At 51.1% G+C, this 13,905-nt stretch overlaps 1 protein-coding gene across 2 annotated transcripts in view; it reads left to right on the top strand.

Annotated features, from left to right (window-relative positions):
* The window catches only part of chd7 (chromodomain helicase DNA binding protein 7), a 74,037-nt gene that overhangs the window by 42,372 nt on the left and 17,760 nt on the right, over positions 1–13,905 (top strand). For both annotated transcript variants that reach the window (XM_061238108.1, XM_061238107.1), the window contains 18 exons: positions 1,396–1,531; positions 2,515–2,652; positions 2,747–2,812; positions 3,670–3,725; positions 4,804–4,918; positions 5,486–5,569; positions 5,761–5,898; positions 6,004–6,125; positions 6,577–6,820; positions 7,179–7,355; positions 7,465–7,608; positions 8,311–8,587; positions 9,002–9,212; positions 10,017–10,212; positions 10,339–10,506; positions 10,962–11,141; positions 11,241–11,351; positions 12,047–12,252. In XM_061238108.1, the coding sequence (XP_061094092.1) occupies positions 1,396–1,531; positions 2,515–2,652; positions 2,747–2,812; positions 3,670–3,725; positions 4,804–4,918; positions 5,486–5,569; positions 5,761–5,898; positions 6,004–6,125; positions 6,577–6,820; positions 7,179–7,355; positions 7,465–7,608; positions 8,311–8,587; positions 9,002–9,212; positions 10,017–10,212; positions 10,339–10,506; positions 10,962–11,141; positions 11,241–11,351; positions 12,047–12,252 (2,769 nt within the window). The remainder of the gene's footprint in view (positions 1–1,395; positions 1,532–2,514; positions 2,653–2,746; positions 2,813–3,669; positions 3,726–4,803; positions 4,919–5,485; positions 5,570–5,760; positions 5,899–6,003; positions 6,126–6,576; positions 6,821–7,178; positions 7,356–7,464; positions 7,609–8,310; positions 8,588–9,001; positions 9,213–10,016; positions 10,213–10,338; positions 10,507–10,961; positions 11,142–11,240; positions 11,352–12,046; positions 12,253–13,905) is intronic.

Genomic DNA, 13,905 nt, shown 5'->3' with positions numbered 1-13,905 from the left:
GAGCGGAAATAAATGCTGCAAGTGGAGCCTCATGGCAGGGGTGGCGTCCAGCCATGTGTGGTGTAAACTCGGAGATGAGAGAAATACAGTACAGGCCTGTTTGCTCTCTCTATCTCTCTCTCTCGCTCTCTCTCTCTCATTCTCTCTCTCTCTCTTTCTCTCTCTCTCTCTCGCTCTCATTCTCTCTCTCATTCTCTCTCTCTCTCATTCTCTCTTTCTCTTTCTCTTTCTCTCTCTGTCTCTCTCTTTCTCTCTGTCTCTCTCTCTCATTCTCTCTTTTTCTCTCTTTCTCTCTGTCACTTGCTCTTTTGCTCTGTCTCTCTCACTCTTTCGTTCTTGCTCTCGCTCCCTTTCGCTCTCTTGCTCTCTCTTGCCCTCTTTCACTCTTGCTCACTCTTGCTCTCGGTCTCTCTCCCTCCCCTCGTCTGGTTTTATTTTTCACTCCTTTGTTAGCCCTGACAGAAGGTGTATGACCATCGCTAGGTAAATATAATCAGTGTGAGAATTCAGTTGAGGCTGTGGTGCATGCGGGACAGGTTTTTTCCCCCTGTCCATTCCCAATGCCGTGCTCCCCCTGTCTGCTATTTTTATTTGTTTTGGTCTCTGCAGGACATCTGTTTGTTCTGTAATGCATGTTATAAAAGGCAGGCTCTTTCAAAATAGTGTTTGTTTGCATTTGTGGAGGAAAATATGTATTTGGATGACAGATTTGAGTGAGCGCCCCGGGTATTCTGGGCCTGTACTGTCGAGCAGGTCTACTGGGACCCACACAGCGGCTGCTCACTCTCTCACGAGTACATGCACGGGAAGAAGGAAGAGCAGCTAGTGGACAAACCGAGGGAAGGACGACCGGACAGGACCAATCAGACGAAGCCTATCATTTATGCATTTACCTGAAGAAAGACTTCGCTCTGCCGCCATAAAGAGAAGTTTAGCTTGCATTTTTGATTAATCTTGCCCCGTTTGTTTTTTCCCTGCCGGTGGTATAATTCGTGGTCCTATTGTGTTGTGAACCATCTGAACGGCTTAAAGTGGGTTTGTCCTTTTTTTTTTTCTTTTCTTTTCTTTTTTTCTTTAAGCAGATGGTCAGCTGAAGACCATTTCCTGCTTGGATATTGTAGAGTAAACAGCCATTTGGATTTTTCTATTGCGAGGACCGCTAGCGATTAGCGGTCATGGGAAAGGGCAGAGTTTCTAGGAATGCCCTCTACCTAAGGTTACCCCAGGGGGGGTACATGGGCCTGTCAAAAGCCAAAAGTGAGCGTTTAAATAAATAATAAAAGAGTAAATAAAAGTTTACCAGGAGGAAGCAGTCAGCTGAGTGTTTGTGTCCTGCGATGGTGAGAAATGGGTTGCATTAGTCATCATCAATCACTCCTCCCCTCCCCTCCGCAGCGTGAAGAAGCAGGACACGGAGACCGGCAGCGCCAAGAAGAAAGAAGTCAAACGCAAGCGCGAGTCGCCGGATCACTCCGACGCGGAGAAAACACCCCCCGCTTCGCCGGAGGAGGAGGATGATCTGGGCGTTCAGGTAAAGATAGTCCATCATTCCCGCCGGGGGGAATTTGCGCGCGCGACAGATCTGGGTTAGCGCCGCGTGCCCGTTAGCGCGCCGGCGCCAGGTGCCGGCACTCTGTCACGGCCGGCCTATGGGACCCAGGCCCCCGGCCCGCCCCGATAGGTGCGTTTGCACGGGAATCTGCATCTAATTGGGGACGAGGAGCGGAGGTGGTCCGCGCCGCGCTCAGGGATCCTCGCAGGTGACGGGGCCCTGCACACGCCTCACCCCCCCCCTATTCGAATCTCCCTTTACTTCAGGCTAATAATAACCCCGTAAAAGAGGGTGAAATTTAAGGGGCGAAATCCATTATTCTCTGTCCGCGTGACTACGATTGAAGGGTCGTAGCCGGGGCTAAACGGCCGCTTCGCTCGACGCGAGGTTACCGTCTTTCCTTTCGATTTTCGCGTCTGGTTGAAGGCGTCTGTGTGTTCAGTTAGAGGATGTACTTCCTTCCTTTTTTTTCTGCTTGTTTATGCAATGCCCGTCTTCAGAACAAAAAGGCAGAAACCTCAAGACGATCTCATCTGCCTTTTTGCGCACAAGCGGCTCAGCAGCGGCGCCTTTCTACGCGCGGCTTATCTGCACACCCGCTGACCCTGTGCGTTCGCCTTATCTCCGCACCGTACGCGCCGTCCGCCTCCCCCGCATATGGCAACGTTTACTAAATGATCGAGAAAATCCACACCCACCCTCGGGCTTTGACCTACAGTAATGGCCCCGTTTCCCTGCTTCGAGCGCACTTCACAACTACAATTTTTATATAGTTTTAACCCAAGCAATTTGCATTAACCTTTCTTCTGGAGCGCAGACTCTTGGCGAGCTGTCGCCACGTGAGCGTGATTACCCGGCGCTTGCTTTCCCGGCTGCAGCCAGCGGTAGACTCCGAGGTTTGTGTGTGTGTGTCTGGAAGTGCGGCCTGGCTTTTTAAAGAAGGTAATAACCTGTCATTGCAGAAGAGGCGCTCCAGCCGCCAGGTCAAGAGGAAGCGCTACACGGAGGACCTGGAGTTCAGGATCTCGGACGACGAGGGCGAGGACGGCGAGACGGCCGGGCAGAAGTCCCCGTCAACGGCGTCTCAGTCAGAACAGCAGGTCAGTCCCGGTCAGGCGCTCCGACTGACACCTGCGCGCTGACGGGCGGGAGGCACTGACGCTGCGTGTGTGTGTTTCCCTCCCTGTCTGTCAGGAGGCCCCCGACGCAGACGGCCCTGTGGTGGAGAAAATCATGGGCATGCGCTTGGTAAAGAAGGAGGTAAGAAAGCAGCCGCATGCTGTCACTTATCATTTTACACTCGCATACTGAAACACACTCGCACTCTCTCACACACACAAATTATGTACATACACAAACACATGCAGGCACTAATGTGTATATGTACACACAGACATGCGTATACTGTGTGTGTGTGTGTGTGTGTGTGGGTATATATGTGTATTTGAATTTTAGTTTAATGCTGCTAGACATCTGTACGTTTGAGAAGACGGTTAAAACGCTTTTTTTTTTTTTTTTGACTAAAAGTAAAACTAAAAGTAAAAAATACTGTGGGGGTAAAGTGTTGTTCCTGTGAAGACTGGCGTGTGAAATGCGCTGTGTGTAAAAGGAGCAGGTCTACGGAGCACAGCCGCTTGTGCCCCGAGTCTGTTCCACATCCAGTCCTTCTACACATAAACACGCTCCCCCCTCCAAGAAAATCCACCAAGAAGTCGGTCCAGAAAGAGTCGGCCAAAAATAATACTTGCGGCTTTTAGTAGCGCAGCTGCAAATTGGCTGCTGCCTGAGGAAATGGTACGTTTGGCGTCTGTAACACTGTGGTTTTGGCGCACAGCCAAGCCCTGGGTCAGGTTATTGTGAATGGAGCCGCGTGTGGTTGAGGAGGAGTTAAAGTGATTCATGACTCAGTCGACTCGGAGCGGAGGGCTGGGGATTGATCATGTTTTGTGGAGGTATTACGCTGCAGTGGAAATCCCTGGCCTGGAGCGCCCTGCCTCCAGGCCGGGTGAAGAATGCGCAGGGCCGCGCGCTCCCGTCTGCCCCCCCGGGGCGGGGGCGTGGCTGGGGCAGGAAGCTCTCTACCCGCCCCGGGACGCTGACTCTGCCTCTTCTTGCAGATGGAGTCTGGAGAGGAAGTGGAAATGGAAGAATTTTACGTGAAGTTCAAGAACTTGTGAGTAGTGTTTTTTTTTTCTTCTTTTTTTTTTCTTTGTTTTTTTTGGGGGAAGTGTGTGGTTGGCCTCTGTGGGCGCACAAGTGATTAATGATTTTATCAAGAGTTAAGAGAAAATTAAATGCGAAAATGCATAAACTGCTTCCTTCTCCCAGGGTGTGGCCTTGCCCTGAATAAACAAGGCACATTAGACATTTCTCGGGTTGCCTTTGAAATGAAACGCTGTGCTCTTTAGGCAAGAGGGCGCAGTGATATTAGCGAGGACTTCAAAGGCTGAGTAAGATGTAAAGATGCTGCCTTCCGTTCAGGCCCGCATTGATTGTGCTCTCATCTCGGTTTTATGTCTTCAAATCCCAGTGATCGATCACCCCCCCCTTCACGCTGTACATGCCGTCTTCTGTACGGCACGTTTCTCCGCAAATTTCCCACTCCCCCTCTGTTTTCACATTCTGAATAGATTATTCTTTTTTTCAGAGTGAAAATGTTGTTTAAAAAATCTAATTCTACTTGAGGACATTTATTTCTTTATTTTTTTTTAAATAAATCAATAATACACGAATGACATAATTGCTGTTGAGTGCAAATTTCATAGCATAATAAATAGAAATCCAAATATTGACGCGCAGGAAAATGGTGGCGTTTTGTATTCCGTGGGCTCAGGGTTGTATGTTTTATATCGTCAACATGGAGGGACCAGGTGCTAAGGAACTGTAGGAGCCTGGTCTGTTCATCCTAACAGCCAGCAGTAGGCATGCACATCACATGACCTGTGTGCGCTGGTGCCGCGTGTACCTAGGCGTATGAAATGGCGCAATGTTTATTGACATTAAACTGGAGCGCTGACCTCCGTATATAGTGTGAATTTCCTTCATGAGCAGCCTCACTACAACTAAGTGTCTGAACACACTTTGCTGGAAAGTGATATTTACAGTAATGTTCAGGTAGCGGTGTGAGGCTTTGTAGCACAGCGTGAGGCCTTGGTTTTGCCTGCGCGTGATTCTGTGGAGGTGAGCGAGGAGGGTGGGGTTTAGGGGGAGGGGGTGCGGAGCTAGTCTGAAGGCCTTTTTCTCCCCCACAGCTCCTACCTGCACTGTCGCTGGGCAGACCTGGAGGAGCTGGAGAAAGACAAGAGGATCCAGCAAAAGATCAAGAGGTTCAAGGCCAAGCAGTCGCTCAACACGTTCATCACAGAGGTTAGCGTCCCCACCCCCCCCCTAACCAGTATGCATCACCCCAGAGAGATGCTCGTTTGTCCTATTGTGGTGACGCACAGGCTCTTTAAACACAGCCCGAAAAATGTGGAGCAACAAATTACTCGCCAGTCCGTTATTTCACACGGGCATTAAGGGACTGTGTTAAACATTTACCAGTATTACAATACCGACTTGACGTCTGATCAAATTAACATTCCATTAGATTATATTGTCCAAAATTGGAGGCAATCCTTGCTAATTTCCACATCGCACGCCGCACATTGAGGAACACCAAGCAACCGAAACGCATCGCATTTGAAAAGCCCCTTTGATTGCTCATTAGTGGATTGTAATTTCACACTTCATTTAAATTATTCTTAAACATTCTATCACAGCAAATAGGGTTTTGCACAATAATTAAGAGGCCTGGTTCACAAAGCCCGAGGAATTTGCTTTTCTCATGGGGAGTAATCCTGCTGAATTGTAACACTTTAATTAATGTGATTTGGGCTTCACTCTCATTCTCAACGAAAAAAAACAAAAACTGATCTCTCGCTGGTATTTTAGATGGATGATGAGCCCTTCAACCCAGACTATGTCGAAGTGGACAGGATTCTGGATGTATCTGAGAGCACTGATGAAAATGGAGAGGTAATCCTTCAGTCAAAAAATTAATTCAGTGTTTTTAATGTGTTATTGTAATAGCTGTGGCATTTCCCCCCCCCAATTCTGACACACTGGAAAGCTTCTAAAAGGGGGTTTCCCCCGCCTCCATTTTGAATTTTCAGTTCCTGTTTATCGTCCTTCGCCTACCTTATCGATCGTCTTTTCCTTGCCCCCAGCCTGTCAGTCACTATCTGGTGAAGTGGTGTTCCCTGGCCTATGAAGACAGCACTTGGGAGCTGAAGGCAGACATCGACCAGGCCAAAATAGAAGAGTTTGAGCGGCTCCTGGCTCTGGAGCCGGCTCTAAAGCGAGTGGTAAGAGCTGGCAGCCATCCGCCGTTCCCCTTTAATACGGTGGAAAGGGCCGTGTACTTGCGGTCACCGGGAAACCACTAATGGGAATTGTTTTATTTGAAACAGGAGCGACCTCCTGCAAGCGACTGGCAGAAATCCGAGAGTTCCAGGGAATATAAAAATGGCAACGCACTCAGGGAATACCAGCTGGAGGGAGTCAATTGGCTGCTCTTCAACTGGTACAACACGTATGTATAAAATTAGCTTTAAGCGCTATCGAGCTGCTCGCTGTGCCCCCTTTCACTTCAAATGCGGAGCCTGTACAAATGTTAAAGCGTTTTCATTGATTCCTCGCATCTTAATTGCCGCCGCTTAATGCATTTTTATAGCGGGTATCGTGAAAAGAATTTTTAGATTTAACTCCAGGGAGTTTCCAATACGTTCTAACAACACTTTCGCAGCTTCTAATTTTTACAATGCGGCCTTATCAGAACTACTGCTGGATTAATGTTTCCGCTTTTGTTTTTTCCCCTGCGCTGCTGTGTGTACATAACCGTTTCAGCTTTTTTCTCCCACTTCGCTCCTGTGTAGACGTAACCCTGTTTACATTAACTTTTTTTTTCCATCGCTCCTTTGTAGCCCTAACTGGTTTTTTTTTGTTGTTTTTTTTTCCTGGCTCTTCCTTGTGCTCCCGTCTAGACGTAACTGCATACTGGCAGATGAAATGGGTCTCGGTAAGACGATCCAGTCCATCACATTCCTCTACGAGATATTCTTGAAGGATATCCACGGCCCTTTCCTGGTGATCGCACCACTGTCGACCATTCCTAACTGGGAGCGGGAGTTCCGCACGTGGACCGACCTCAACGTCGTGGTGTACCACGGCAGCCAGGGGAGCCGCAGGACCATCCAGGCATACGAGATGAACTTCAGGGACGCACAGGTACGGTCCCCCCGCTGGCACTGGCCTCCAAGAAATGAACTTCCGCCTCAACACCTAGGCGCAGTTTTAGTGGCCTCACAGCCTTAATTATTGCTTTTTTTAAACTATGTATTGGAGGTATTGAAGTTACAGGGCGGTATCTGTGAATGTTTTTAAATGCTCAAGTGGACGGTTCCTGTATTTTGTCAGAAACAAGTGCTTTGTAGCGCTGGTCTTTGTGCATGGGTTTATGTAAATATTAGCCTTTTTTTAAAATGGAGTCATTTGTGGCCCATCCCTCTTCCCTGAGGCCTTTAGATTTTTTTGTTTTCGTTTTTTTTTTTCTTGTGGAAAAACGGTTTCCTCCGCCGCCCTTCAGGGTCGTGTGATAAAGGGAGCCTACAAATTCCACGCTGTCATCACCACGTTTGAGATGATACTGACGGACTGCCCGGAGCTGCGGAACATCCAGTGGCGCTGCGTGGTCATCGACGAGGCCCACAGGCTGAAGAACAGGAACTGCAAGCTGCTAGAAGGACTGAAAATGATGGATATGGTGAGTGCGGCCGTGCGTTCCCCAACCGCCCGGCTCCGCTCCGGAGCTCCCAGCTGTCGCCTGTTCGCGTCGAGACGCTTTAACGTGCCTCCCTTCCCCTCTCCTGCAGGAACACAAGGTTCTCCTCACCGGAACGCCTCTCCAGAACACGGTGGAGGAGCTCTTCAGCCTGCTCAACTTCCTGGAGCCCGAGCGCTTTCCCTCCGAGGCCACCTTCATGCAGGAGTTTGGGGATTTGAAAACGGAGGAACAGGTACTCAGCGGGATTTTCAAACCTCATACGGCCTCGTTCCTTTCCTTTCCACCGTTTGTGCCAGCTCTGTCGTAACTGACTGAATTTAAAGGTCTCTAAAGAAAGAATTGCAAATGACTTCACCTTATGCTGTCTTTTTCCCTTCAAGGGTTTAGGATTGAAGTTGAATCGTTTTGTTTCTGTGATTAGCTTTAGACTGCTTCAGAGATGTGCTGGAGGAACAGGAGCAGCTAGCCAGGTGCAGGAAAGGAAGGGTATTCTGGTGGAAGGAGGATGGTTTTCATATAACGTGCGAAGGGGTTCCTATATCAGTGCCACGAAAAGCTGAGGAATATGTGTGTTTAGTGCACTTTACAGTTCCAGATAAGATGTAAAGTGTGTTTGAGTAAGCTCATGTGCGTCTGGATAAATGTTTGTAGATGGAGTAATGGATTGGTGTTTGTTTTCCATGATGTGATGGGTGGTGTGGTGTGCTTTAGAGCCTCGGTCCTCTGCCCTCCCTTTATCCGGGAGTCAGGTCTGACGGCAGTCTGGCCCATCGGCTGTGCTAATGGTTCAGTTAATTACCTGAGAGGAAAGAGAACCAGGGCTGGATTCGGATTTGAGGGCCCGATTTGAGGTTCTCCGTTCAACGGGGTGCATATGGGGCGCGGTTATGGGGTTCTCGGGGGGTTTAAAGAAGGGCGCTCTGTCCCTCCGCAGGTGCAAAAGCTCCAGGCCATCCTGAAGCCCATGATGCTGAGGAGGCTGAAGGAGGATGTGGAGAAGAACCTGGCCCCCAAGCAGGAGACCATCATCGAGGTGGAGCTCACCAACATCCAGAAGAAGTACTACCGCGCCATCCTGGAGAAGAACTTCGCCTTCCTGTCCAAGGGGGGCGCCGCAGGGGCCGGGGGAGGGGGCAACGCCAACGTGCCCAACCTGCTGAACACCATGATGGAGCTGCGCAAGTGCTGCAACCACCCGTACCTCATCAACGGTGAGCGGGGAGCGCGGCCGCGACCGCCCGTCTGGACCGCACTGTCCCCGCGGGCTTTGTTTTAATCCCTCCATTGGAGCCCCGGACAAAGGCTTTACCCCGTCGGTCTGAAAACAGGTTTTTTCCGGGCCGCCGCGCGGTCTCCCCCCCGGCCCGGGCCGGAGGGTTTTGGGAGCGCTCGTTCGCGTTTGTTGGTTTTGGCCCCGGAGCCGGGTGCTCGCATTCCTGACTGACATGATTGTCGCGTTGTGGTTGCCTGCCCTTCTGATCGCATCTGGAAAGCTGTCCGCAGCCCCAGCCGCATTCTGCCTGCTAAGAGGAATTTTTTTTGCCTTTTTTCATGCCCCAAAGCTTGCCAATGAATTTCTAACGTAATGCTCCCCGCGCCCCAACCCCCTTTTTTTGCCGCTGCAGGTGCTGAGGAGAAAATTGTGGAAGAGTTCAGGGAGACTCATCACTCGGAGTATCCAGATTTTCACCTCCAGGCGATGATCCAGGGCGCCGGGAAGCTGGTGCTGATTGACAAGCTGCTGCCCAAGCTGAAGGCCGGCGGCCACAGGGTGCTCATCTTCTCCCAGATGGTGCGCTGCCTGGACATCCTGGAGGACTACCTCATCCAGAGACGGTACACACCTGCCCCTGTCCCCACAACAGTACACACTCTCTCTCACACACACACACACACACACACACACACTCACATGCTCACATGCTCACATGCTCACATGCTCACATGCTCACACGCTCACACGCACACACACACACACACACACACACACACACACACACACACACCTGTCCCTGTCCCCACAACCAGTACACACACACACACACACACACACACTCCTGTCCCCACAACCAGTACACACACACAGACATGCACAGACACGCACCTGTCCCTGTCCCCACACACACACACACACACACACACACACACACCTCTGTCCCTGTCCCCACAACCTGCACACACACACACACACACACACACACACACACACACATAAACTAACCCACAGATTCACACCTTGCCCTGCCCCCGCAAGCGACCACACATACGCGCTGATACACTAGCATCCCTTCCCTCACAGGCTAACGCATGACCAGAAACACAGAAGCGCACTGGCAGCTTGGCCTAGCTGTCGCATCGTCATGACGATCCATTCAGAATATTAATTTAGTGTTCCATATGGACCATCTCTACCACCGCTTTGCATGTTGTGGAGTTGTATTGCATTAATTAATGCCCAGGAAGTTTATGTAAACAACTCTTTGCGCAATGGCGCAGAAGATAACAACAGGCAGCATACGGCACTTTACCATGTGTACATATTTGTAAGTTTGTGGATGTTGCTGAATATTTAAGAGACTACCCGCGCAGTTTCTCCGTGGTTCTGTAGGCCCTAACCCGTAGCACACTGCCCACCCCCAGGTACCCGTACGAGCGCATCGACGGCAGAGTGAGGGGGAACCTTCGGCAGGCGGCCATCGACCGCTTCTCCAGGCCCGACTCGGACCGCTTCGTCTTCCTGCTGTGCACCAGGGCAGGAGGGCTGGGCATCAACCTGACCGCCGCGGACACCTGCATCATCTTCGACTCGGACTGGAACCCCCAGAACGACCTGCAGGTGGGCGCCCGGGAGCGTGTCCTTGCTCTGTGCTCGTGTGTGTGTGTGTGTGTGTGTGTTGGGTTTGTGACCTCGGTCATTTGAACCCCTTCTTTAACGCCTGCGTCTCCGTTCTGCGGTCTGCAGGCTCAAGCGCGATGCCACAGGATCGGACAGAGCAAGGCGGTGAAGATCTATCGGCTCATCACCCGGAACTCGTACGAGAGGGAGATGTTCGACAAGGCCAGCCTGAAGCTGGGCCTGGACAAGGCCGTGCTGCAGTCCATGAGCGGCCGGGAGAACGCCGCTAACGGGGTTTGTGCTCAGAGCTTCTCTTCACTCTGCTGAACGACGGTGCTTTCCGCTGCTAATACTGTTACATTAGGCACTATGAGTAAACTGTGGTTGTTAGAAAAACGGTTAGTTGGGGTGTCTCGGTGGCGCAGCCTGCAGAGCACTGACCGCATGCTCATTGCGAGCCGCGATGTCGGCGGTTCGAATCCGACCGACCGACATTTGTCGCATGTCTTCCCCTCTCTCTCGCTCCCATTCTTCCTGTCTCTCTATACTATATACTGTCCAATAAAGCTGAAAAAGGCCTAAAAAATATCTTTAAAAAAAAAAGAAAAAGAAAAATGATTAGTTAAATGAAATGTAAACTTATGTCCTATTCTACTGTTAAACCCCTTCATATTTGGTACGGCCGCTTGGCGATGCGTTCGTAAAGGCTTTGCCCGAAGCGTTGCCGCTAAGTGCTGCTCTGCCCTCAGGTCCAGCAGCTCTCCAAGAAGGAGATCGAGGACCTGCTGCGCAAGGGCGCCTACGGGGCGCTGATGGAGGAGGAGGACGAGGGCTCCAAGTTCTGCGAGGAAGACATCGATCAGATCCTGCAGAGGCGAACGCAGACCATCACCATCGAGACTGAGGGGAAAGGCTCCACCTTCGCCAAGGTGCCGTCATCCATACCTCCAGAAAAGCGTTGAACCGTCCGCTATTAGCTCAGCTTTGGTTTCGAGCGTGTCGTGGTAACCGTGCATCTCCTCCCGTAGGCCAGCTTCGTCTCCTCTGGGAACAGGACCGACATTTCCCTGGAAGATCCCGATTTCTGGCAGAAGTGGGCGAAGAAGGCGGAGCTGGACATGGACGCCATAAACGGACGGGTGAGCGAGGGGCGGGGCCTGGAGACGCGGCTTCAGTGTTTCAATGCATCGGCGCTGCTAATGACGGGATAGGATTTAAGGGGCAGAATTCGTCATAATTACATTTACGGCCGTCTCATGCATTATCTGCTTGACATTTGATGCAGACGGGTTCCAGATTTACATGGCTTTGACTTGTAATACATAATGGAGAAATGGGAAAATGCAGCCCCAGGTTGTTACATTACCCTGAATGGTATTGCACTCATAAATTTGCGATTTGCACATAATTAATGTAGGTATTTCCCCAAGCTAGCAGTGCACAGAGCATATTTTCTGTAATTGGGCGTGGGTGAAATTGTTTAATTTTAGCTTAGGGATTTTTATGTAATGATATAAATGTCCTTCTCATTAATGAGATTTGGAGCGAATAGGTGAATATTTTATAGTATCTACTTTTAGAGGAACATGAGAAATATCACCAGGCCCTGGATGTCAGGGTAAAAGAAAAGGTCATTATTAGAGTGTCCTTCATTTATGGTCACCTCCTCTGAGCTATAGAGCCAGAGAATTAAAGCAAAGTACCACCACAAACATTAGCTTCCCACAGGGTGAGTTTCACCCTCTCTTATTGGAGACCGACTCTGGTCATTTTGGTCTTTCTGTTCTGAATCGTATTTGCGTTTTGTTTTGGCGTTATCCCGTGCGTGGAACAGAACAACCTGGTGATCGACACGCCCAGGGTTCGAAAGCAGACGCGACACTACAGCTCGGTGAAGGAGGACGAGATGATGGAGTTCTCTGAGCTGGAGAGCGACTCGGAGGACAAGCCCACCTTGAAGCCGCGGCGGCCGCAGGACAAGACCCAGGGCTACCCGCGCAGCGAGTGCTTCAGAGTGGAGAAGAACCTGCTGGTGTACGGGTGAGTTTAGACCCTGCTGGTGTAGGGGTGAGTTTTACAGACGCTGCTGGTGTAGGGGTGAGTTTAGACGCTGCTGGTGTAGGGGTGAGTTTAGACCCTGCTGGTGTAGGGGTGAGTTTAGACCCTGCTGGTGTAGGGGTGAGTTTAGACCCTGCTGGTGTAGGGGTGAGTTTAGACCCTGCTGGTGTAGGGGTGAGTTTAGACCCTGCTGGTGTAGGGGTGAGTTTAGACCCTGCTGGCGTAGGGGTGAGTTTAGACCCTGCTGGTGTAGGGGTGAGTTTAGACCCTGCTGGTGTAGGGGTGAGTTTTACAGACCCTGCTGGTGTAGGGGTGAGTTTAGACACTGCTGGTGTAGGGGTGAGTTTAGACCCTGCTGGTGTAGGGGTGAGTTTTACACACCCTGCTGGTGTAGGGGTGAGTTTAGACCCTGCTGGTGTAGGGGCGAGTTTAGACCCTGCTGGTGTAGGGGTGAGTTTAGACCCTGCTGGTGTAGGGGTGAGTTTAGACCCTGCTGGTGTAGGGGTGAGTTTAGACCCTGCTGGTGTAGGGGTGAGTTTAGACCCTGCTGGTGTAGGGGTGAGTTTAGACCCTGCTGGTGTAGGGGTGAGTTTAGACCCTGCTGGTGTAGGGGTGAGTTTAGACCCTGCTGGTGTAGGGGTGAGTTTAGACCCTGCTGGTGTAGGGGTGAGTTTAGACCCTGCTGGTGTAGGGGTGAGTTTTACAGACCCTGCTGGTGTAGGGGTGAGTTTAGACACTGCTGGTGTAGGGGTGAGTTTAGACCCTGCTGGTGTAGGGGTGAGTTTAGACCCTGCTGGCGTAGGGGTGAGTTTAGACCCTGCTGGTGTAGGGGTGAGTTTAGACCCTGCTGGTGTAGGGGTGAGTTTTACAGACCCTGCTGGTGTAGGGGTGAGTTTAGACACTGCTGGTGTAGGGGTGAGTTTAGACCCTGCTGGTGTAGGGGTGAGTTTTACACACCCTGCTGGTGTAGGGGTGAGTTTAGACCCTGCTGGTGTAGGGGCGAGTTTAGACCCTGCTGGTGTAGGGGTGAGTTTAGACCCTGCTGGTGTAGGGGTGAGTTTAGACCCTGCTGGTGTAGGGGTGAGTTTAGACCCTGCTGGTGTAGGGGTGAGTTTAGACCCTGCTGGTGTAGGGGTGAGTTTAGACCCTGCTGGTGTAGGGGTGAGTTTAGACCCTGCTGGTGTAGGGGTGAGTTTTACAGACCCTGCTGGTGTAGGGGTGAGTTTAGACACTGCTGGTGTAGGGGTGAGTTTAGACCCTGCTGGTGTAGGGGTGAGTTTAGACCCTGCTGGCGTAGGGGTGAGTTTAGACCCTGCTGGTGTAGGGGTGAGTTTTACAGACCCTGCTGGTGTAGGGGTGAGTTTAGACACTGCTGGTGTAGGGGTGAGTTTAGACCCTGCTGGTGTAGGGGTGAGTTTTACACACCCTGCTGGTGTAGGGGTGAGTTTAGACCCTGCTGGTGTAGGGGCGAGTTTAGACCCTGCTGGTGTAGGGGTGAGTTTAGACCCTGCTGGTGTAGGGGTGAGTTTAGACCCTGCTGGTGTAGGGGTGAGTTTAGACCCTGCTGGTGTAGGGGTGAGTTTAGACCCTGCTGGTGTAGGGGTGAGTTTAGACCCTGCTGGTGTAGGGGTGAGT

Source organism: Conger conger, chromosome 4, assembly GCF_963514075.1.
Source record: "Conger conger chromosome 4, fConCon1.1, whole genome shotgun sequence".
Classification (NCBI taxonomy): domain Eukaryota; kingdom Metazoa; phylum Chordata; class Actinopteri; order Anguilliformes; family Congridae; genus Conger; species Conger conger.
Note: the sequence above shows the minus strand (reverse complement) of the source record. Positions and strands in the feature narration are given on the sequence as shown.